Source organism: Martes martes (genome assembly GCF_963455335.1).
Source record: "Martes martes genome assembly, chromosome: 6".
Taxonomy (NCBI): Eukaryota; Metazoa; Chordata; class Mammalia; order Carnivora; family Mustelidae; genus Martes; species Martes martes.
This window is the reverse complement of record NC_137893.1, coordinates 75,632,338-75,656,960: the sequence shown is the minus strand read 5'-3', so window position 1 is coordinate 75,656,960 and position 24,623 is coordinate 75,632,338. Positions and strand designations below refer to the sequence as shown.

The 24,623-nt window shown below is 37.0% G+C and overlaps 1 protein-coding gene across 3 annotated transcripts in view; it reads left to right on the top strand.

The window, feature by feature from the left end:
* NKAIN2 (sodium/potassium transporting ATPase interacting 2) overlaps window positions 1–24,623 on the top strand; it is a gene marked incomplete at both ends in the record, with an annotated part of 994,683 nt that overhangs the window by 810,514 nt on the left and 159,546 nt on the right. For 2 of the 3 annotated variants that reach the window (XM_080806154.1, XM_080806155.1), the window contains one exon: window positions 19,415–19,615. The exons of the other annotated variant lie outside the window; for it this stretch is intronic. In XM_080806154.1, coding sequence (XP_080662280.1) covers window positions 19,415–19,615 — 201 coding nt within the window. The remainder of the gene's footprint in view (window positions 1–19,414; window positions 19,616–24,623) is intronic. 3 annotated transcript variants of the gene reach the window in all.

The following is a 24,623-nucleotide window of genomic DNA, read 5'->3' as shown; positions in this document are numbered from 1 at the left end:
CATGGAAAACCTGAAAAGTATTATCCACATTTTAAAAAGGAAGACAGAAAGGTTAATTAACCTCACTAAGATTACTCAGTTAGAAACTTCCATCAACTGCCAGATTCAAAGTGTGTCTTTTATCCCCAAGTCTCCTCTCTCTATTGTAACACATTGTCTTCTTTAAAAAAAAGTAATGATCATATGCAACGGTGAGGGGGGTGGTTTAGGGGGGTAGGAAAAGAATAAATGAAACAAGATGGGATCGGAAGGGAGACAAACCAAGAGAGACTCTTAATGTCACAAAACTAACTGAGGGGGACTGGGGGGAGGGGTGTAGGGAGAGGGTGGTGGAGTTATGGACATTGGGGAGGGCATGTGCTATGGTGAGTGCTGTGAAGTGTGTAAACCTGGCGATTCACAGACCTGTACCCCTGGGGCTAATAATACATTATATGTTTATAAAAAAAATTTTAAAAATTTATTTTAAAAAATCAATAAAAAAAGTAATGATCATAATCAGATTTACTTTATTTTTGTTACCACCCAAAAACATGCTTTTTGCATGAATATCTAAGGAGAAAGTAACTGCCAGGTTCTGAACTAAGGAGGAATACAGTAAGTAGGGTAAAAGCAGAGGTGAAGGGCCAGATTCCAAAAGTCCCATCCAGAAACCTCCCTCCTGAGTTTGTGGGAATGTTGAGAGCTCTGAATTGATGAAATACTGAAACTTATGATAAAATATGCAGTAAATGAATCATGGAGTCATGGCATAATCATACCAAGGGGCAGGTCCTGGGATACCTGTGCTGTTATCATCAGCATCATACAGTGGAGATTCATGGACCAAAGAAGCAGCATTTACGTATCCCCGTGTATAAATCTGTCCATCTAACGTGCATTTAAAGATGCGTTAAACATCCAGGAAATCCATTCTGTGAAATGACTCATGCCTCATTAAATGCTCCCATACATAAGTAGGAGTCGAAAAGGCAAATTCATAGATATTCCGACAACTGATGGGCCGCCTCTCACTCTGTGAAATGCAGTGTTTCCAAAAGAGTGCTGGATTGTTTGTGAAGGTACACAGTCAAGTAGGGTGTTTTGTTTTGTTTTTAATGGGTGTATTCAGAGCCACTACATAAAGCTGTGCAGGTTGTACCTTGCTCCAAGGCACTTCTCTGAAGTAGAGACTAAAAATACAGTCTTAGTTTGGCCCACCGAATCCTGTGTCTTCATTCAGAGCTAACCCAGGCCAGAATTGCTGGGAGGAGTGGGAGACTGAGTTTTTCTTAGCCTTATTTGGTAGCTGAAGGATTCTATGTTAGACAAGGATTCTATACTTGTATTTAAAAAAAAGTATGACCAACATATCAAATAGGGATATGAATTTTGTTTTCAAAATAAATAATTATGACTTAAATTTAAAGTGTAAGTTAATAGCAAGAAACATAAGAAGATACTAATACAGGTGATGATAAGACAAACCAAGGAAGAAATTATGCAAACCATTAAAATTTGGAAGTCTCTGATATTGGGGAGAAACCAATAGCTTTGGAGTAAGACAAGTAGGAGCTCCATCCAGGTCCTACTTATCCTTTAGCAAGTCACTTCATTGCTCAGTGGCAGTTCTCTCTCTCCCTATGTAAGAAGGTTCACTCCAAAGGATTGTAATGAGAATAAAATGAGATAATGTCTGTAAAGCTGTCGGCACACGTGTGTCTCCATCCTTCACCTTTCCTTGTGCAATGCAAATCTAAACCTTCAATCACCCACACTAGCTCCCTAGCTTGTGCAAAAGTCCTGGGTATTTGTGGGTGGTGGAGTCAAAAGGATGCCCCATTGGTCCCAAGGTACTCCATCATCTCAGCTGTTTCGGCTTTAGTGCTCCATGACTCTCATGTTCCCTCTAGCCCACCCCACTCCACTGCCTAACCACCCCACAGTGATTGTCCCAAGGGGGCACGTGCAGACACACACACACACACACACACACACACACACACATAATTGCACACACATTCTTGCCTGCACACTTTCACATAATCACACATATTTAGCATATACACATACAAACACATATAAAAGCAATCCACTGTGGCTCCATAGAACTACTCATCATTTCTTAAATATTTCCTTTTTAAATTCTTTTGTTCACTTTGTACCTTCACCCACAATTCCCTCTTATATCTCTTCCTACTTAAATCTTCTCTGTCATATAAGGTCTGGTTGAAATACCAACTCCCCTATTAAGCCTTTCATCATAACACAATAGGATGTGACCTTAACTTCAAAAGTGGTGGGGTTTTTTTGTTTTATCTTTGCTAAGGTTATAGACACATTTTATGTTATGATGTAATTACTTGTATTGACCGGGTATCAGATTATACAGTCTTTGAAGTCTATAATCATGTCTTACTTATCATTCTATCCTCTACGTTGATGGCCTTCATTATTTTGAAGAACTATAATCTTAGTTAATTTTCATGAAATAGTTAGGTGCTTTCCAGTTTCCAGGAACTGAGACATATTTAGAATACCACGAATGACTTGGAGATGGGTATTTTGTGACATACAGTTCAATTTATCTAAATGTAATATGTTCAACCTGGGCAAGAGACAGGATCTAACTGGTTCTGTTGATCCTTACCTAGTATAAGGTTTAAATTCATTATCCAGTTAGCAATGGACAGGGATTTGGGGTCTCAACTCAGCATTCCTCAAAAGCAGGCTGTGGGTATGATGGACCCTTTGAGTAGTATAGACTTCTCTCCACTATTTGCCTTGGGCCTCCTGTTTCCACGCCCCAATCTCCAGTCTGGTATCATTCAGCTTCCAAGTAGAAATTCAGCGGAGTTGTATATTTTTATGAGAGATAATTATAAAATATGAATGTGTCTTTAAAAAATATCCACATATATATTGATATAAAGAAAATATAGAATGTGCCTGTAGTTTCATCCTGTGGGGTTGTAAAGAGCCTGTGCATTATGCAGATAAGCTGGCTCCAAGTAAGAGAAGAAATGACTGACCTGAGCATACTCAACCTCTTTTCCAAACTTATCCATCAAATAAGTCATTCTTTGTGGAAACCATGAGGCTAAGAGAAAGGAGAGATGTAGGAGGTTTATTTCTTCCATCCTTTTTTCCTGAGAAGGGATGAAGTGGAAATTCTTTTTCATCTCTGAAAACCCAAAGAGTGGGAATAAGTACCTTTAATTTTCTCTTAATTCATTCATCTAAGAAGTAAGCTTCAGGGATATACCAATCTCACAGAAGAGAGGGGGTCAAAAGCCCAGGACAGAACCAGAACAGTCTTCCCACTTTCAAGGGACTTTTGCCCCCAAAACTAACTTTTGCAATTTTAGGTCTTTTTCCTCAGACACTGATAAGCAGTTTATCATTTGCTTCCAGAACACTCTGAAATGATTTCTATCAGACTTTACTAGCCCCAAAATTTTCACTCAGTACTATTTCCCATTTCAAGTTAAGTCCCCCAAAACTAATGTATCAAGATTTTTTTTTTCTTACTTATTTTAGCCCATGGGAAGGAATAATTTACCCATGTTCACAGGAGAAATATTGTTTTCTCTTTCCACCAAAGAAGAAAATAAGTACCCTGGAGCTTAAGAGAAGTAAAGGTATACTTACTTGTACTCATTAATCTCATTGAACTCAAGTTTCTTATTCAATTCCTCTAGACTCTCTTTGTTTACAGTTTGAATCTGATACACATCAAAATTTTTCCAGCATTAAGATATCGCAAAAACTGTTACATTTTCCAGAAATCCATTTCAGTCAAAAAGAAATGTTAAACCAAGTTATAGAGAGCTCACATGACCACAATACATTCATTACGTGTACATGAAATCTATTGACTCAATAATTCAGTTCAGAAGCTCTATTAGATGCTTGTCATAGTCAAGAGATACTTATGCCAGTAATTAGTTATGGAATATATTTAGACTCCTGGATTTATGCTGATGTGCACTGGGTCTAGAAAAGCAGTTGGCAGAGAAGGACTGTGAGGCCCAGGATCCGAAGCCAATTGTGATGTCAGGAAACACAGGCAGGAGCACAAGCAGCACAAAAGAAATGTCCCATAGGTACTGTGGCTCCGTGTATGGAGGTTGAGGTGTTGCGTTCGAGCAGAGAGAAGGTCTAGAGCAAGGTAAATAAGCCAATATTATGTTTGGAGATATACACAGGAAGATGTAGTCTCCTTACACTTGAACAGAGGTGAGGAGAGGAGTCCAGGGGAGGAATATGGACCAAGTGACAAAGTGGAGAAGCCAGGGTACATGATCTGGGCAAATAATAATGTAAAAGTAAGTCAAGTCTGTCCTATGCCATAGTGGGAAGTATCTTAAGATGATGGGAAAGGGTTCTGAACTGTACGCTAATCGCCAGTCGAGGGTAGGATTCTTCGGATGAAAATGGTTAATTATTACAGATCTTCAGAAATCTCATTATTTCAGTACCTTACAGAGCTTTACCCCTAAGAGCAAATTCATCCTTATTAAAGGTAACAGTTCCCATTTTACTTCTCTAGTACTCAATTACCTGGAAAGGGATGGTCATTATCTCCTCTGTATTACTGAATGAAAAAGCAATATAGAGAATGATGCCCATGATCAGGAGCTCATATCGTCTTATTCGCAGTCTTTTACTTTTCCCACTAGCTCGACTCCCTGTTTCTACTGGCAAACAGAGCAGAGAAATTACATAATTACCTGGATAATTTAGACCAGAAAAGGGGGGGGGTAAAAGTGATTCCTATGAATTACATGAGCTCTTTCAAAATTTTCCTGAACATGAAATATTTTTACTTTTTCCTTTCCTTTTATTCTCAGTGACCTCTGACAGGCACATACATCTCTCTTTATGGAGAATGATTAACATGGACTCAACTAGGGAGAAATCAAATTGTACAGTTAATAAAAACTAAAGCTTCAATCCATGCTAAGTGACAATGTAGCACCAGGGACAATTAATTACTAGATTTTAGAGTGAAAGGAGTCAGACACATCAGGTTTGAGTTTAGCCTTAGGATTCGCAGTTAATTTCAGTTCTTCTGTGACTGAATTTTTTGAAGTTTGAAGTTACTCAAAATCATGTGGCTATTTTCTATAACAGTAAGTAATTTTTTTAGTAGTCTAATTAGATTTAGTTCTTAGGTTGCTTGGATTTTTGTCGGAATCTTTTCAGATTCGTTGTGTAAATTCAAGTCATTCCCTTGATTCTAGCTGAGCAACCACTGGTGAAAGTTTATTAAAATTGCTCCTTCGCACGAGAGTGTTTAAGTGATTTTGATACTGTTAAAGAGATTCTCCAAGCGCCCTGATGCTGAGAATTTATATGTAACCATTGTCAAATACAGCATAGTGTAGTATTTAAGAGCTGAAATGAGTAGTTGTCAGTGGAGGCAGACTTTTAGCAGTGGAGCATAAACTAGTTGTTTGTAGGCTTAAAATTATAGTGTATTTTTCTAAGTTATTTCACATGAACTTCAGAAGTTCACCTTCCCCTGTCCATTTAAGTGGCCCCGAATAAACCAAGGCAACAGAAAATCATATCATGTGTGATCTTTAGTCTTTCTCTATTCATATAATCACAGACTTTCTAAGGAAAGAGAATGTACAAGTTTTGAGTACAGCCCCTCACTCTTAAAGGGCCACCCATCCTTTGCTTGAAAACCACTAGCTACAGAACTTCATTACACAGAACACTATCCATTCTATTTGGGTGCATTTTTTTTTTTTTAGATTTTATTTATTTATTTGACAGAGAGAAAGTGAAAGATCACAAGCAGGCAGGCAGAGAGAGGGGGAAGCAGGCTCCCTGCCGAGCAGAGAGCCCGATGTGGGCTCGATCCCAGGACCCTGAGATCACAACCTGAGCCGAAGGCAAGGCTTAACCCACTGAGCCACCCAGGTGCCCCTATTTGGGTGCACTTCTGATCCTTTGAGGCTGATCAGCCTTATCTTCCAGGTAAGTTCGTCAGCTTGAAACTTGGCCTGCCACTCTGGAGTTAGCTATAAATGAGGAGTCTTATCACTCTGACTTTTGATATTTCTTGAACCATTTGAAGACAATTATAAGGGTCCCTTTCATTCTTTTCCAGATAATTCAACCTAAATTCCTCTCAAGTTTCCTCATGACTTGATTTTTCGTTCCCACAACCACCCTGGACACAGTGTCAGGAGACAGTTTTATCAGTGTCTGTTTTCAGACATAAAGCCCAAAACAAAGAGGCTGATCATAAAGCTATAAAGATCCCGTAAGTGTACGAGAACGCTAGATGCCAACAGTTCCTTATGTTCACTGCGGGAAATAGCTGGTCACTTTATTATTCCTTTATTGAAGTCACTTAACAAAATCTACCTGCAACTTAAAATGATACCACAGTGTTTTTCTCTGTGATTTCCAATTTCATATTGGACGTGCTAACGCATATAAATTAAATGGCTCTTTGGCTTATGGCTCTGAACAACCACTTTGGGAGGGAGAATTATTAAGGTATTCCTTTTCACAGGACTTCTCAAGTCATTTTTTGATCCTCTTAAGAAGAGAATCATCAATAAATAAGTTGGAAGGAAGCACATCCTTTAAAAAGAACTAGGTTGTGGGGGATGCTGCGGCAATATCGGCACCATTTCTAGAAGGAACTACCTAGGTGTCTAATGAACTACCGCTCCACTCTCATCTCTCCAGCACTGCCACGAAAATGATTGAACTGTTTCTTTCTTTCCCCGTATTTGTGACTCCAACTTCTAATTCTGTCTTCCCTTATACTTCTGGGGAGAATATCCTCTCTTCCTAAAGGAGACTAAGAAACTAAGTGCTTTCTCTCTATAACGTGATGACAAGTATTTTTCTCTGTTTTTTAATGTTTTTCTTCTAGACAGCGACCTTTCCACCAGTAGCCTCTTGGCCTTGTGTGTTACAAAAGCTGCAAAGAGCACTTTGGAAGCAAACCAAATGAAATAGGTACACATACTTAAAGGTGTTTTATTTAGACTTAGAGGTTTATTTATATTTGTCTCCACAAATTCTAAGCAGTATTGATCTATGTACTTGCCAGGATAAAACAAGACATGAAACAAATCTTACCACTTAAAAAAAAAAATTCTCTCATGAGGATAAAGTACAACTAAAATATCTTTAAAAGCCTCTTCATCCAAATGCATGGCAAATATAACTCTACTATAAATGCAAGGTACAGTGAATTTTGGATCAGAGTTGACAAACCACCTAAAAGGACACATCAAGGTCTTATATAATGCTGAGTAGGTTTCTGAGCAGCATCTAGACATTTTTGAAATAAGTTGTATGAATTATGTGTCTGCCATTTTTTATTCTAGTACATTCTCCTGAAGAATACCAAGTACGGTGTTTTGGCAATGATCTATTGGGTGACCAAAAAAATTTTCTTAAGAGGCAACGAGGTCCAGTGAAAAGGCAGGAAGTCAGTATCGAAGTCTAGTTTTTCCTTAATAAAAAAAATAACTTGATAGAGTTATAAATGCTCACAGTCTCATTTTTTTTCCTTCTGTTAAATAAGGATGGTAATCCCTACCTCTTAAATGTTGTTGTAGCATATGCTAGATAATGAATACATAAACATTACCTCCTTTCTTCTTTGCAGTATGTATGGCCTCAAATTTAACAATAAGTTTCAGAATTCATAATGGACAAGGAGACACACATCTTCAAAATAAAAAGATTTATAGAGAAAATTTTTGTTGATTAGTATTTCATTTCATCTCCAATTATGGTCATTCTCAGTAATTGAAAAATTGCTATGAAGTTCATCGTCAATAACATTAACACTTGGCTCACTCTCTATCTTGCTACCATTTTTTGGTCATTTTCTCATGAACTGTTCTCTTCCAAGAGAATGAACAAAGAAAAGGACATTAGACTTTATTAGCATCTTTGGCATCAAATTTAATGGGGACATTTTGAACTATGAATCAAAGTGAGATCAGACTCCCAGTTCAATCCTTGACAAGCTAAAATCCATGGAGACCAGCACAGATGCTGTCCAAGTCAGAATTCGTGACCTTGGGAAAATGACAGTGTCAGTACTGGGGGTGGACTGCACATGTAGCTGGGATCATGCCTGGCAGTATTGGTGGGGAACTATTAAAGGACATTTCAGTGTCCCTTAAATGTTTCCAAGCTTTCAATTTCATTAGCACCTGTGTGCCTCCATGCCAATTAAAAATCCACAGAAATGTGCTTTATAAACAAATGGAATGGTGGCCTTCAGATGAGTGTTGAAATGGCAATAAGATCCTCTCTTTAAATAGCTAACCTGTTCTTTGCCTCCCTAAACCCCTAGAGTGAATGCGGATCGCTGTTCAAAGCTCTTAGACAGGAAAGGAACACTCACAAGATGGGAAAAGATACCTGCAGGGAAGGAACAAACGGGAAGTGAGAAAACAGCAGGAAAAGCTGCCTGAAGAGGTTTCAGTACATGGAAAACTATAAAGTCAGTGAGAAGTTGATCTTTCATTATTGTAACCAGCTGAGAAAATTCTGCCTCTAGCATCTGCTAGTAAGGGTGTGAAAGAGAGAAGACTCATTTTGCCAAACTTGGATCGTACTCATAGCTGATGAGTCCTAACTTTAGAAAGTTAAAAAAAAAAAAAATTAGGACTTTCGAGCCTGGAAGTTCAATTAACTTTAACATTAACACAGGCTTCCTTATTCTATTATTTTTCCCGTCCATCTTTTCCTTCCCTTTCCTTCCCCTCCCTGACCCGCTTCTCTCTCAGAACATTACAAGGATCACCTTAAAACAAAATTCTCTATAGTTCAGATGCAAACTTTCTTCTTCATCTGAGAGTGAATGTGGATTTTTTTTTTTTGAGAAGGAACAGTGATTGTACTTAGGGCTTCATGTCCTCCTTTACCCGTAAGAAGAAAGCAATTAACCAAGATAGTATTGCTATTCATGTACCTATACAAAGAAGTACTAGGTATAACATTGTGGTGCTGAAAAGAGAATGAAGTTAATCAGGAAAAGCTTCTTAGAAGGAGTAGCTCGGAGTATTAATTTAAATGCAGAGAGATATACAGGATGTTAATAGGAGGTATTGAGGAGGATTTTATTAAAATGTGATTTTTGCAGCAATGCTCAAAATGCAGAAAGTGCAGACCCATTGTGAGGTAACATAAAACATTTATCTGGACTAAGAAGGCAGTCAGGATAAGATTTGGAAAAGTGAAATAATGGCCTTTGTTGGACCACAGACATGAGAAACCTGTTTCAGTCAAGAATATGTAATAGCAAATGAAATTTAAACATTTTATATTAAATCTTTAGTGAATCTTTCCGTGTAGTAAGAAGAAACACACTTTGTGTTTAAAATCTGAATTTTAACAACCTGAATTCCATCAGACTTCCCTCATCTGTTTTTAGAGCGATGGTATGTTTTCCACACCCAGAGAAATATTTGTAAAAATCTTTTCTTGAATAATTAATGATAAGAACTAGGAACTGGAGTCAACACCAGCTATGGTGTTATATTGAATTATGATCCACAATCATCCAAATCCCAAAGTTGTCCATAGTTGAAGATTCTAAAAGAAAGTAAGGGCACAGATGTATATTTGATGCCGCATCTACTTCCCTTAAGTTCATCATATAGCAGGATGCATCACATCTTTGGATTTTGGAGTTGTTAGATAAGAACTTCCTTATGTTCTGGGCTGCATTCCCACATATGCAACATTCATTCAACCTGTTAAATAAAACGCATTTGTAATTTTTCTTATCTTCTCAAATCTATATTTGCTCAGCTTCTTCTCCTTGGCATCTTTAACAATATAATTTGCTGTCACTGATTTTCATATGTTACCAAGATAAATTTAGCATTGGGGTTTTTATATGTAGATTTGCATAGATCTATGCATATCTTAACAGAAAAACAGAGCTATATTTAGGGCTAGAATATTAAGTTCACCAGGAGGAAACAAACCATAGTTGATGATAATTTTTAAGAATTTTTCAGTGTTTCTTATGAATTGGTATCCATATGTAGGTATTGGCAATAAGATATAGAATGATGCTCTCTGGTGTTATTTTAAACTGTAACCCAATATATATTGCCTGTAAATAAATAAGAGTTCATTGAAAAAAAGTGACTCTTGGTGTCAAATATAGCCTTCCCCACTATTCCAGCTCCTGCATCATAGGCTAATACAGAATATCATTCAGTCCCAAGGTTTCCTAACTACTTCTCTGAGTCCTTACAACTAAATATGTATGCTTTTTTTTTTTTTTTTTTTTTTTTTTGAGAAAGAGAGAAAGAGCAGAGGGAAGCATAGAGAGAGAATCTCAAGCAGGGAACTCTCTCAGGGCTCAATCTCAGAACCTGAGATCATGACCTAAGCTGAAATCAAAAGTAGGACGCCTAACCAACTGAGCAACCCAGGCGCCCCTAAATGCACGTGCTTTCATTAATTTATTTTGACCTCCCAGGACATTTTTGTTGTTAAAATTTGCTTCTTTCCATTAAATGTGCTTGCTGGCATTCCTCTAATATCATCACCAGAAGCACGTTTTAAAATAAGGAGAGGAAGGGGGCGCCTGGGTGGCTCAGTGGGTTAAAGCCTCTGCCTTCGGCTCAGGTTATTATTCCAGGGTCCTGGGATCGAGCCCTGCATTGGGCACTCTGCTCCGTGGAGAGGCTGCTTCCTCCTCTCTCTGCCTGCCTCCCTGCCTACTTGTGATCTCTCTCTCTCTGTCAAATTTAAAAAAAAAAAAAATGTTTATAAAATAAGGAGAGGAGGATGCTGACTTGTTCCCAATCTTCCTCTGACTGCTGAAAACAGCGGTTTGGATCCTGCCTCCCTCGACCCTTGAAGAACTCAGGACAATAGTCTGGGGTGAATAAGTTCAAGCATTTGAATTTTATAGCATGAGTCATTCATTGCCTTCATAATGACTATTGCTTAAAACAGTACCTGTACTGGTCTCCATCATGCTTCCTGCACTGCCCCACCCCAAGCCCACAGTAGACTAACATTTTTTGCAACTCCTCTTGGTTCAGGTTTGACAGTGCCCACACCCTGCCGTTGATCAAAAATCTTTCAATAAGCAAGGATGTTTATTCTGGTATTTAAGTCCCTGCTCAATCCAGCCCCAAATCAAGATCTTCTCAAAGCCATTTTATACTGCTCCTTCTCACAAACTCTCACCTCATAAAATTAAGGCCACTTAAATATACAAGTTCTTAAATAGACAAATACTCAGCTCTGCAATTTTGGTTATTTAGGCCCTCTACGTGAAATGGTCTTACCCCTCTCCCAGTCCGTGAGCTTCTCTAAGCCTGGCCTTTATTCTGGCCCCAGACAGAGTTTCCATCTCTAGGAGGCTGTCCCACCAGAGTACTTGTCCACTGCTACCTGTAGACAGTACACACTCCAAAGTCCTGTGCATAGACTGTCCACACCTCTGTTCAGGTACTTACCAAATGCTTCCCTATATTGCTACATTTCATCTTTACACCTCATCCTTGAAAAGAGACAATAAGCTCCATAATGTTAGGGATCACATCTTCTATCACTTCACATCTTTATGGCTTTGCCTATAGTATATGAATAATTTAATGTGTGTTACCAACTATGTGCTAACTGTAACCTAATTGCCTTATTATAAAGTACAGATTCTAGCCTTTCTGATAGTGACTAAGCAGTCTAGAAATGAGAAAGTATCCATTTTCAATATTATTATTTCAAAAGAACTAAGTCATAGAAAACTCCAAGAATCTAAGAGAACATTTCGGATTTTTTAAACTGCAACTCAGAATTTCTCTCCCACTCTCCACCTTCGAATCTCTGTGATAGATTCTCCATTGCTTACTCTTGGAACAGATACATGCATGTATGCTCTTCTTCAAATACCATAAAACTGTGAAAGTAAATTTTAGCCTTTTATCGAAATTTTGAGATGTTACTAGTATCTTTTTCTCATTTGCTTGTCAACCTTTTTTTTTTTAATCAAATGCTTATTATTTGTTGAGCAGTTAGGGTTCTTGTGTTGACCTGAATGCATATAGCCCCTGTCAGAAACAAATTTTTAGTGCTAATAACAGCTTTCCTGTAACACATCAGACCCTGTTATTTTGAAAATTGGCATGACCGATAATGGGGTCCTTCAATCTGAACTTTTTGGAGACTTACTAAGAGAAATGAATAAATCTATTGATACAGAGGGGGCTTTTGTTATTATACTGATCTGAACATATAATTATGAAACTTGTCCTTAGATTTAAAACTTTTAAATTCTTACAATTATGAGACCATTTTGCATGTTTTTCAATATGAATCCATGTAGAATTCACAAGATTTGGTTTACAGTTTTCTCTCTTATTTTGTGCTATCAAGACTTGTTCATTGTCTCAAAAGTTCTTATAATTTGAGCTCAAACTTAACAAAATACATGGGAATTAAATAACCTATTGATTATGCATAGAGCAGATCACACAGAAAGTTCTGTTGCATTAAAAGAACTTCAAGACCTTTCTATTGTCTGTTTTACAGCAAGAAATTTATATTTTGTGGTTAAAATAATGCACACATGCATATCAAAAGCAAAGTTTTTTGTTTAAATGTCTACAGGAAGATAAATGAGAGTATAAGATAATGCCAGGAATCTTCCAGTTAATGATTGCTGGTTGAAGATATCCACTTACTTACATTTTATCCCTAAATTCCTCTATAGTGATATTAAAGAATAAAAAATTATAAACTAACAGTAAAAGAGAATAGGAGGGGGGAAAAGGACAGAAATTATCAACATTTTTCATAAGATAGAAAATAGGTGGAGGATTGGCAAGTGACTTAGCAGAGGGGAAGAACCTAAAGTTTATAAACATGTGGAGAAAGGCTCCAATGTACAGATTTGCCCTATAAAGCCCTTCAAAAGTCAGGATTTAGAAGTAAGTAGAGTGTGAGGCACAGGACTGAGAATGGGAATGGACTGAATAACCTATTCAAGGAGAAATTAGACTGCCCCAGGTTCTTCCTTTAATTTATAAGTTAGGCTTCTCCTCTGGACAAGTGAGACTCTTGAGACAAAGGTAAGCAAGGGCTAAATTTCTGAACACATGAGGATTAATTTAAAGACTGCATACTGAAAAAAAAAAAAGTGCATACAATGTATCAAAACCAGCAACTCCTTCCCAGTTCAGCCCAAGCATTCTGTCGGGTGGTGCCTACCCAACCCCATTAGTAGACCGGAAGACCCAGAACAAAGTCCTACATCTCCATATAGATCTAGCATTTGGAAGGCACTGCCCAGTCCTATGAGAAGGACACTAGCTGACTAACTCACTAATACAAAATAACTGTCACTCAAGCTTTAAACTTTCTCCTCTTGGATATGAAAGAACAACCAGGGATACCCAGACTTTTAAGGAAAGACTCCCCACAGGAAAGTCGGAGACAAAATTTAATGTAACAAAAAAATCTTCAGGGCATTCCTGCCAGCTCTTCCTTCTGCTGGGAATGCCCTTCCCCATCTTTGCTCTATTCACGCCTACACTTCTTTCAGGACTCTCTCTCTCTCTCTTTTTAAAGATTATATTTATTTATTTGAGAGAGAGAGAGAGAGGACAAGCAGGGGGGTGGAGGGTGGGCGAGGGGCAAAGGGCGAAGCAGACTCCCCACTAAGCAGGAAGACTGATGCCAATGCTGTACTCCATCCCAGGACCCTGGGATCATAACCTAAGCCAAGGTCGACACTTAACCAACTGAGCCAACCAGACACCCCATTCAGGACTCTCTTAACACAAAATAATAGGACAGGGTTTTTTTTTTACCATTATAATTAAAAAGCATTACACTTCCCCATGACTCAACCCTCAGTTATCCTGTTTCTCTACTGAATTTATTTTACTCCATATGTTAATTGCTACACTGATTTTTTTTTTCAGTTTTAGATGATCATGTTAAATGTTTTTTGTTGTTTTTTGTTTTATTAACATATATTGTATTATTTGTTTCAAGGGTACAGGTCTGTGATTCATCAGTCTTACACAATTCACAGCACTCACCATAGCACATACCCTCCCCAATGTCCATCGCCCAGCCACCCCGTTCCTCCCACTCTCCTCCACTCCAACAACCCTCAGTTTGTTTCCTGAGACCAGGAGTCTCTTAAGATTTGTCTCCCTCTCTGGTTTCGTCTTATTTCATTTTCCCCTCCCTTCCCCTATGATCTTCTGTTTTGTTTCTCAAATTCCTCAAATCAGGGAGATTATATGATAATTGTCCCTCTCTGATTGACTTGTTTTGCTTACAATAATACTCTCTAGTTCCATCCACACCCTTTCAAATGGCAAGATTTCATTTTTTCAATGGCTGCATAATATTCCATATATATATATATATATATATATAAAAGATATGGTGTGTATATATATATATCAATCATATATTTTTTATTCATTCATTTTATTTATTCATTCATCTGTTGGTGGACATCTAGGCTCTTCCCATAGTTTGGCTATTGTGGACATTGCTGCTATAAACATTGAGGAGCCTGTGCCCCTTCAGATCACTACATTGCTACGCTGATATTTTTATATATGTATGTATTTGTTGCCCATTTTCCCTACTGCATGATGAACACTTATAAAAGCAGGAATGTTGCATATAGCACATAGTAGATGCTTGATAATTATTTTATTAATATTTACTTATTTATCAACTTAATTATTTAGTAAAAATAATTATCTCAGATAAAACAAAACTGATGTGAAAAACACAATTTTAAAAAAATAATAAATCAGAAAACTAAGAAAAATCAAAAACAATTAAAAAAAATTAGGTATACAAAGGCAATAATTAACTCCTAAAATTCATTATTAAATAATATTAAAAATAAAATATATAATTCAGTATAACACTGTAAGGACAAGATAAGAACAATGGGGAAGAAAAGATAAGAATGTAAGAGGTTATTCCTGGAAGTCAAATATCTGACTAACAGAAATTTCTACAGTAACAGAAAAAGTGGAGAGGAGGGAGCAATTTAAGATAAAATACAAGAATATTTTCTGGAATGGAAGGAACAGCCTCATGATGGAAATGCCCTCCAAATGCTCTATAAATTAAATGAAAAAAAGAAAAAGCCATCAAAGTTCTGCTTATAGAACTTATATGAAACTAAAAGATTTTCTACTTATATAAACTTGAAAAATACATGGGACCAAAATAAATTAGAGGGTATACACATTTTACACATTTTATTTTATTGTTTTCATTTTAAATTTATTTTTTGAGTATAGTTGACACACAATGTTGAATTAGTTTCAGGGGTACGATATAGTGATTCAACATGTCCACACATTATGCTGTGGTCACAACGGCAGCTAATCTGTCACCATACACTATTACAATACCATTGATTATATAACCTGCATTTTCCTTTTACTCCCATGACTTATTCACTCCATAACTGGAAGCCTGTATCTCCCACTCACCTTTGCCCATTTTGCCCACCCTACCCATCCACCTCCCCTCTGGCAACCATCAGTTCTCTGTATGTACAAGTCTGATTCTAATCTTCGTTTGTTTTTTTATTCATTTGTTTTGTTTTTTTTAGGTTCCACATGAGTGAATATGCACATTTTAAGACTTAAAACAATATTTTATATTATTAATGAATATGTAAACATTTAGTAAAACTATAAAGAACTTTCATGAGAGTATTAATCCAAAATCATGATAGTAATTATCTATGGAGAAGGAAAGAAGGAAATAATATTTAAGAGGAGCACAGAGGCAGCATTATTTTTATGTCTAAAATCCTATTAAAAGAAAGACAACGGGGCGCCTGGGTGGCTCAGTGGGTTAAAGCCTCTGCCTTCGGCTCAGGTCATGATCCCAGGATCCTGGGATCGAGCCCCGGGTCGGGCTCTCTGCTCAGCAGGAAGCCTGCTTCCCTTCCTCTTTCTCTGCCTGCCTCTCTGCCTGCTTGTGATCTCTGTCTGTCAAATAAATAAATAAATCTTAAAAAAAAAAAAGAGAAGAAAGACAACAAGCAAATATAACATAAGATTTAATGAGATTGAGTGATGGGTATAAAGATACTGCTATAAGACCCTCTGCATTTTTCAATATTTTTGAAATATTTCACTATGGAAAACAAAATAATGTAAGAGATCAGAAAAAAGAAAACAGTTACATAAAAAATTGCAGGAAACAAAATGGAATCCGGTTTCTTAACTGTTATAAAAGAAACAAGAAGATAATGGAGAAATATTCACCCACTCTGAGAGGAAATCATCTTCAACAAAGAAGCATATATCCACCCAAAATACCGGTTAATATAAAAGCTGACTGAAAACACATAAGGCTTAGCATCACTCACCTATTCTTAGGAAACTAATGAATTTTGTACTCTGCAAAGCAAGGGAAAAAACCTAGAAAGAGACATGAGAGCTGTTAAGAAAAATTGCACTGAACAATTGTTAAAAATGGAAAGACAGGTTTTTCTAACTACTATAGTAAGGAAGAGAGAGGTGAGTATAGAACTGAGCTCAACTCCAAGTTAAACAGGCAAGAAATTTTACTTATGACTGTTACAGGGGAGAGAACTTAAACTCAATTCCACTGAAACAAAAGTTGGGAGGATTTGTAAATGCTGGGCTGAGCTAATGGAAAAGTACTTGAGGACATTGTTGGGGAGGTTAGTCAACGTGATTAGGTCATCTGTGTTTGTTAATTTTTGCTTCTCAACGTTAGACTTCTACCCATCCACAGAGACTGAGAGATATTGATGTTATCTTTCTTGACAATTACATTTCAAAGAAATGGCTACCAGGGACTTGAGAAAGACATTCCTGAGTTTTATAAAATTTACATCTTGAAGGAACAAAGGAAGAATTTATAATTGCAAGTTTTCTAAAGAAAATGCTCTAAGGAAAGTGTGGTCAAGGTCTATACTCAGGAAGAAACCTGTTTAGTCAAACTGAGGGGAATGTTAAGGTCATCTTAGTCAAATAGAGGAAACTGGGGATCCAAAGTAAGAGAGAACTAATGATATTAAGTGAAGTCCCATGTCCAAATTTATGCATAAGTTGCATAGAGACTGATGAGAGAAGAAGACTGTGAGATTCCAGTTCAGAGATCCCCAGAAAAAAACAGACAAAGAAGGAATTGATTGGTTTAAAGTGTTAGATCATGTAGACATTAATATTGAATGTGTTTTTACAGTTCTGTTGGTCAGTTTAAAAAAGAATTAGTGATAGAAACAGTACAGAAAGATAGTGAAAAATATGCCACAAAAGTGTAAAGAAATCAACAACTGAAAACTGGAAAATCCCCATGCACTTGGTAATTAAAGGTATATTTCTAAATAACACATGGATCATAAAAGAAATCTCAAGAGAAGGTAAAACTTATTTCAAATAAATTAAATGAAAATATAACATATCAAACTATGCAATGCAATGAAAGCAGTGTTTAGAAGGAAATTTATAGAATTAAATGCTTATATTAGAAAAGAAGAAAAATCAGTAACCAAGTACCAAGTATCAAGTAACCAAGTAACCAAGTAACCAAGCTTCTATCTTAAGGAAAGCAAGGCAAATTAAATCCGAAGTAAACAGAAAGAAAAGAAATAATAAAAATCAGAGCAGAAATAAAATTCAAAACAAGAAAACAATGGAGAAAATCTATTAAGTCAAAAGCGGATTCTTTAAGATCAATAAAATTGATAAGCCTTTAGCCACAATAAGAAAAAATTAGAGAAGAAACAAATTACTAATATCAGAAATGGAAGAGGGGTCATCACTACAGATCCCATAAACATTGGAAGGATAATAAAGGAATGTTATTAACAACTCTATGACCACATATTTAATAACCTAGATAACCTAGGCAAATTCCTTCAAAGACACAATCTACCAAAACTCACACCAGAAGTAATAGACAATTTTAATAGGCCTATATCTATTAAAGAAATTGAATCAGTAATAAACAACTTTCCAAAACAGAAAATACCAGGCCCAATGGGTTCACTGGTAAATCTACCAAACATTTAAGAAATCATACCAATTTTCCACAATCTCTCCAGAAGATAGAAGCAGATGAAAACTTTCTTACTCATTCCTAAGAAGCAAGTATTAACCTAATACCAAAATCAGACACAGACATTACAGGAAATGAAAACTACAGTAGTTTTCATTTCCTGTAATGTCTGTGTAGAAACTTTTTGTTGGGCCATTTGCAGGTAGCTCTACCCACAGGCTTTCTTTAAGATGTATCCGGCCTGAGTCAGAAACTAGTCTGCTATACCTCCCAGGAGCAAGAGATACTTTGAAGCCTTTGCCAATATGCTGGAAAGAAAGAGGATTAACTTGCTCCCTCCCTGGAGATCATGTGACTCATACCATAGTTCACTCCAGAGGAATCATCCTTCCAATCTCCAAATCCCCTGACCACTTTGGCTGAACTTTTTCAGGCATTCTGTGTGAGTGAGTGTTCAAGATCACAAAACCTGATTTAAGATATTTTCTATGCAGGATCTTCTTAGTTAACCCAACATCTCATTTTGGAGTAAGAATAGTTGGTATTTATTACCTTGTAGCACTATCACTGAGAGTGAAATAATTTTATTTTCTACCACTGACCCTCTCTGTTAGGACTCATCTTCCCTTGACTTACTGTGTAACAGAATGTGTTCGTGGTTTTCCTTTCAGTCATTCTCTTTCTGGAAGACAGCATGTGCCTACCTGCTTGTGTCTACCTGCTTGTGTATGCAATTATAAACTCTCTAAGTACAGAAATGTACCTCCTCTTCCATTATGGCTACACATTACCTAACATGCTGAACTTCAATGAAAGGGTTGTTGACTTATTATCTCTACTCTGGAAGAATTTGCTAATATTTCCTAAGAAACATTTTGACCAAATAATGATATGTTTTATTAAGTAAAGTTCTTACAAATTTTAGTTTTAGCCACATTATATTAAATTTTGCCAAATTGAAGTACAACTTTAATATTTAAATGTATAAAAGGTAAATATTCTGACGTTGAAAAAGTAGCTGATTTAAAATAAGATGAACTTCACGTTTTAAAATAGTTTAAATCACTCCTTTTGTAATATTTGTAAGTCCCCACGAGTAAGAGCTCTTCAATGTTACAATTAATGTCAGTCATTGATAATTTTACCAATAAATATTTTTATTTATGTTGTAGTCAGGCAAACCTCATAAATGGAATCTATAGACACATAACTTTCAAGTGGAACCAATAGTTTTACTTGGTATGTTTCCTTTCTGTCCATAAAATAGGGTAAGGGGAGGGGGGAAAACCACATTTCCAATTGGAAAACAGCAAGTCAGTCCCTTAAAATAAGCTGACTAACATTTGTAAAGTAATTCTCATCCTTATTAATTGCCTTCTTGCAGGAAACAGACCTTATCCTGACTTTTAATATTTCAATGCACCGATCTTGGTGGATGGAGAATGGACCAGGATGTACGGTAACATCAGTGACACCTGCACCAGACTGGGCCCCAGAAGACCATCGCTACATCACGGTCTCAGGGTGTTTTCTGGAGTACCAGTACATAGAAGTGGCTCATAGTTCCCTCCAGATTGTCCTTGCAGTAAGTGTTGACCATCAACCACTCCTTCTAGTGCTTCTAGAATTGTTTTATCTCCATGCAGATTTAGTGCACACAAATGGAATCTGTGGATAAAGTGTGGCTATTTGATTTTTTCTAATTAATGTCCCCTTCTATAGAAATTTTTCAGGTTAAACCAGGGCATAGTAAAAAGTCATCAATCAGTAAATTAATAAATAGGCTATGGCATCTTCAGCATTTTATGTAAGAAATTCAACCAGTCAGGGTTTGATCATTTGGCTTTTGGTAAATAAGATTTTTCCAAAGATTCCTGCAGAAAGATCAGAGAGTCTTCACAACTAACATGATGTAAAATTTGTATGATTTCAATAGATATTTTTTCCCCTACTGCTTCTTTCTGTCTGTGTTGCTAGCCCTGGGAATTCTCCTCTCTGTTTGCTAATATTCTTCTTCCTAGATTTTCCTGAAGTACAACTCATCACCTCCTATCCTTTCCCCTCTTTTTCAAAAAAATTCAGTTTTTCATAAATTCTGCTTCTTAGGACTGTCATGCCTCCATTTATATTGTATTAAACTGAAAAAGAAACCCCCCAGCAGGGGGCAGTAAGAGTTATAAAGGATTCCTCCGTATTTGTATACAGTATTTCTAGAGCATAGTTGTATAATATATGTCTGTCATATAAAGCACATTATTTTGGGGGTGGCTGGGTGGCTCAGTCAGTTGAGCATCCCACTCTTGATTTCAACTCCGGTCATGATCTTGGGGTCATGGGATCGAGCACTGCGTAAGGCTCCCTGCTAAGCAAGGAGTCTGCTGGGTGTTCTCTCTCTCCCTCTCCCTCTGCCCCTCCCCTGGTTCATGAGCTCTCTCTCTCTCTCTAATAAATAAATCTTTAAAAAAAAACACAACATATTATTTTATGTCGTATCACTGTAACAATGTGAAACAAATATATCCTTTTCTTAAGAAAGACTTTTACTAAGCCTAAATGAATAATTTTATAGGACTTATAAAGGCAATTTTTAAATTATACGTGTTTGCAATTATTTCTTACATAGCCTATGTGCACAGATCTACATATCTTTCTTAGACTCCATGTAGATCTAAAACTGCTATACATAGCCTTAAAATTGTTGATGACAAATAATGCAAATAGAATCTGCTTTTTTTCCTAAGACTTCATTTATTTATTTGACAGAGAGACAGCAAGAGAGGGAACACAAGCAGGGGGAGTGGGAGAAGGAGAAGCAGGCTTTCTGCGGAGCAAGGAGACAGATGCAGGGCTCAATCCCAGGACCCTGAGATCACAACCTGAGCCAAATGTGGACACTTAATGACTGAGCCACCTAGGCACCTCTACAATCTGCTTTTTGAGTCTTTCTTCAGTTAGTTATTTTGAGAATGATATTAACTCAACAACTTTTAAATAACAAGACATAAAATGTTCTGGATAGAATAACTTCAAATTAGTTCACATAAAATTCTTCTGGAATTAATAAAACCATATGAATGTATATTGATTAGATTATATATATCAAATATATATTTATTAGATTTTTAAAATAAATATATAGATACACGCACACATGCATACACATACACACACTTAAATTATAGTAGGCTGAGTATTCTGTGCTAGTAAACATTACCAAATCATTGTGACTAAAACCATAAATGTTAATTCTTACTGATCAGTAGAAGGTTCTGCCAATCACCGCCACTAAAAAAACAAGATTGGTGGAGAAGCCCCCATCTCAGTCATCATGGGTTGCCATGCCAGAGAGCATAGATAGATCTGGAGTATCTACATTGGCACAGAAATGTTTCTCTTTGGGAAGAGAAGCTCATTGTTCACAGTTCATTGTCTAAAACTAGTCACACAGTCCTACCCAATTGCAAAATGGCCAAGGAGAAGGGAGAATGTGAATTTTGGGAGATCAGCGTAAATTATTTCCACAATATTTGAATTATGTTTTAGCTAAAACATTGAGTGATCTCCCTTGAATATGTGCAACCTGAGACACTTCTTAATAAATACACCCTTCTACAATACTCTTAAACTCTAAAACTATTCATTTTAATTTTCTTGAAATAAAAATAAGTTAGATTTGATGGGATGGGAAAAGTCATTTCGTTATTTAAAATCCATTTAGATGAAGTATTCATTCTCATAAAGGAAAAACAAAACATTTCTGGTATTTGGGAACAGATAATGTGTTAGAGAGGGGTTTTAGATAAAACATCCTCTCTGGAGGTCCCTTTATTACTGGACCCACACATTTTGGAAGACTTCCGTTTATGCCTCAAGGATGCTGTAAGGATATAGCTTATGTGCATGGATAGTTATGTGTCACTGATTTAGAGAGTTGAATTAATGTGTGTATGTATAAACTATATTCATAGATTTATTATACCTACATAAAATTTTAGCACACAGGTTATTTGCTAAAACAAACAAACAAACAAACAAACAAAAACCATAATGGACATGAGGCTGACATACTGCCCAAAGGAAAATCATCTGTAAAAGTGGCTGGAGTGCAAAGAAGATGGAAGGAATGTCCCTAAAAGCAGATGTGACTGATAATTCAAGCAACTGGCTCTCACTGCTGTCTACATTGCCCCTATTTGAGTAAGAAATAACCTGAACAAACCATCACAGAATGTGGTATCTTTACGTCTCTCCTTTCCACCTGTTCTTCTGCCCAGCATTTTTCTTTGGCAATGCTGGCTGTGGATCACCTGAGAATCAGTTAGCAACAGTGTACCAAGCCAGTTACTTGGAGAATTTTCAAATCCCTTTCTGTCTTTAGGCTTGCTGTTGTCTAGCCAGCCTCAGGCTGAAAGCATCTGCTGTACAGAAAACCTAGCATATCTTAACTAAGGTTTTAGAATGGAAACCAAAATGGGACTTACCACGAACAATTTGCTCTGCCTACTAATTGGAAGCCTTCCAACTAGATCTTCCTATAGGCATTCTGATCGCTTCTGCTGTCGTGATTAAGAGATGAAATGGTGTCTTGGATCTCTGCTCCTTCCCTTTTCATGTTACCCAAATAACCCCCCAGACAATCCAACATTCCATTCAGCTGGGTTTAGTGAATGCTTCCTGAGTGCTTGTTCCCTGCTGGCATCCTGAAAAACAAACGACAGGATCCCTGACCTTGACAATGTCACAATCAAAAATAGGATGAGGTTCATTAGGATTTAAACCAGGTGCAAATATGTACATTTTGGGGATGTGGTAGACAGAGAATACAGTTTGTGCAGTTTATGGCATAACGTTGTCTTCTTAACTCCACCCCGTGTTCTGTAAAGTCAGCTAAACCCCTGCTTCTCCTTGCTTCCACCAATCTTTGAAGCTGCCTTCTCTTCCAGGATACCTGGCTTAGATCTGCTTTCCCAAACTGCTGCTCTCCCAGCTACTGCTCTTGACACATTCCAAATTTCTCTAGCTCATTTCCTCCAACTTCATTCAGCCTTTCTTTCACAGATTCCTGACCCCTGGCAATCCTGTCGCCCTGTTGTTCAGCTTTCTGCCAATCAACTCCTAGCTGATTTGGAAATTAGTATTCACAAAGCCCACATTTGCATCGCACATACATAAGCTATCTTCCATCTACAGCCAAAGGAAGATGAGTATAATATCCACATAATTGGGAAGAGGGGCTATTAATCACACAGCCTCCAGCCGAGCAGAGAGGACTGCCAGAACACCGTGATGATGAGCCAGGTGTGAGACTTCTAGCCTTCTCCTTCAGCAGCATTTTCTTCTAGTCAGTATCAGATATCGCATTCATAAGGAGTACAAGTGTGCACAGCTTTAATAAACCAAAAAAAAAACCACTTACAAAATAGATCAAATAAATATGTATGGGAAGAGCCAGGGAGGAGATCAACTACAGAGATGGTGTTGTTCGCATTACAAAAGAATTAAGCCGATTTCTTCAAACAACCTGTGATTGCAACTGCCTGGTTTACAAAATGTGTTCACAGGAATTAAATCTTTTGATTTGTGTAACAGTCCTGTGAGGGCTACAAAACAAGTTAAACGCCTTTCCCAAGATGCCTTAGCTAGCAAATAGGGAGGGTGGACATGCTGACGGAAGTTTTCCTCTGGTACCAAGGATAGAAAGTAGACGGCAGCCTGTATGCCAGCAGCTGCTGGTTGGAAATGGATTCCTGAAACGCCCAAATTCAGAGTTCTTCAGTGGCAAAGAATGCCGTGGTTGATTAGCCATGTCTGCCATGGGTGAGGGGAATGGAGGTGAGTGTGCCTCCTGATTGTTAGGCACACATTATACCTCACTTCCTGTGACCAACACAATGAACATGGAGGATGTTTTACAAGGAAATGTAAATAAATGAAACTTTAAGGAAAAATATTTATAGCAGTATTGAAGTAACTTTATATTTTAAAATATATGTTACAGTTTCAAATAATACATTGGAAGAAAAAAAAGAAAAAAGAAAAAAAAAACCAGAAACAAATACTTAATCCTTCTTTTTTCTGGTTAGCTCCAGAGGACCAATAACTCTAAATTTAAGCTAAGCTGCTCCAAGCCAAATTGCTGGGTTTTGTTTTCCTTTATTTCCTTTACTTCCAACACACTTCTAGGTTCATGGCAGATTGATGATTAGTATTTTTAGGATACCAGCAGAGGGTACTGGTAAAAATGTTAATAAACTTACTATCTTCCGCAACTATTAAAATTGGTTTAGAAACCATATACAAATTAGCAGGAACATCATAAATGGCTAGAAAAAGTCCAATACCTGGTGCACTGTTCATCACTAAAAACAAGATCACTGTCAAGTTCATCCTTCAGTCATTATTTATTCCTTATTCGGAAAACTTTGGTTTTTTTAGAGTGCATAAAATAATAGAAATCATTGTTTGACAGATTGTGGTTAAAAAAAAGTTTTGAAGATAAAACATGTGCCTTCACATGCATGGAGCTACAGATGTTTCCAGTTATTCCCAGTTAATGATACATATTTTAAGTTTGACTTGTTAAGACTTATCTA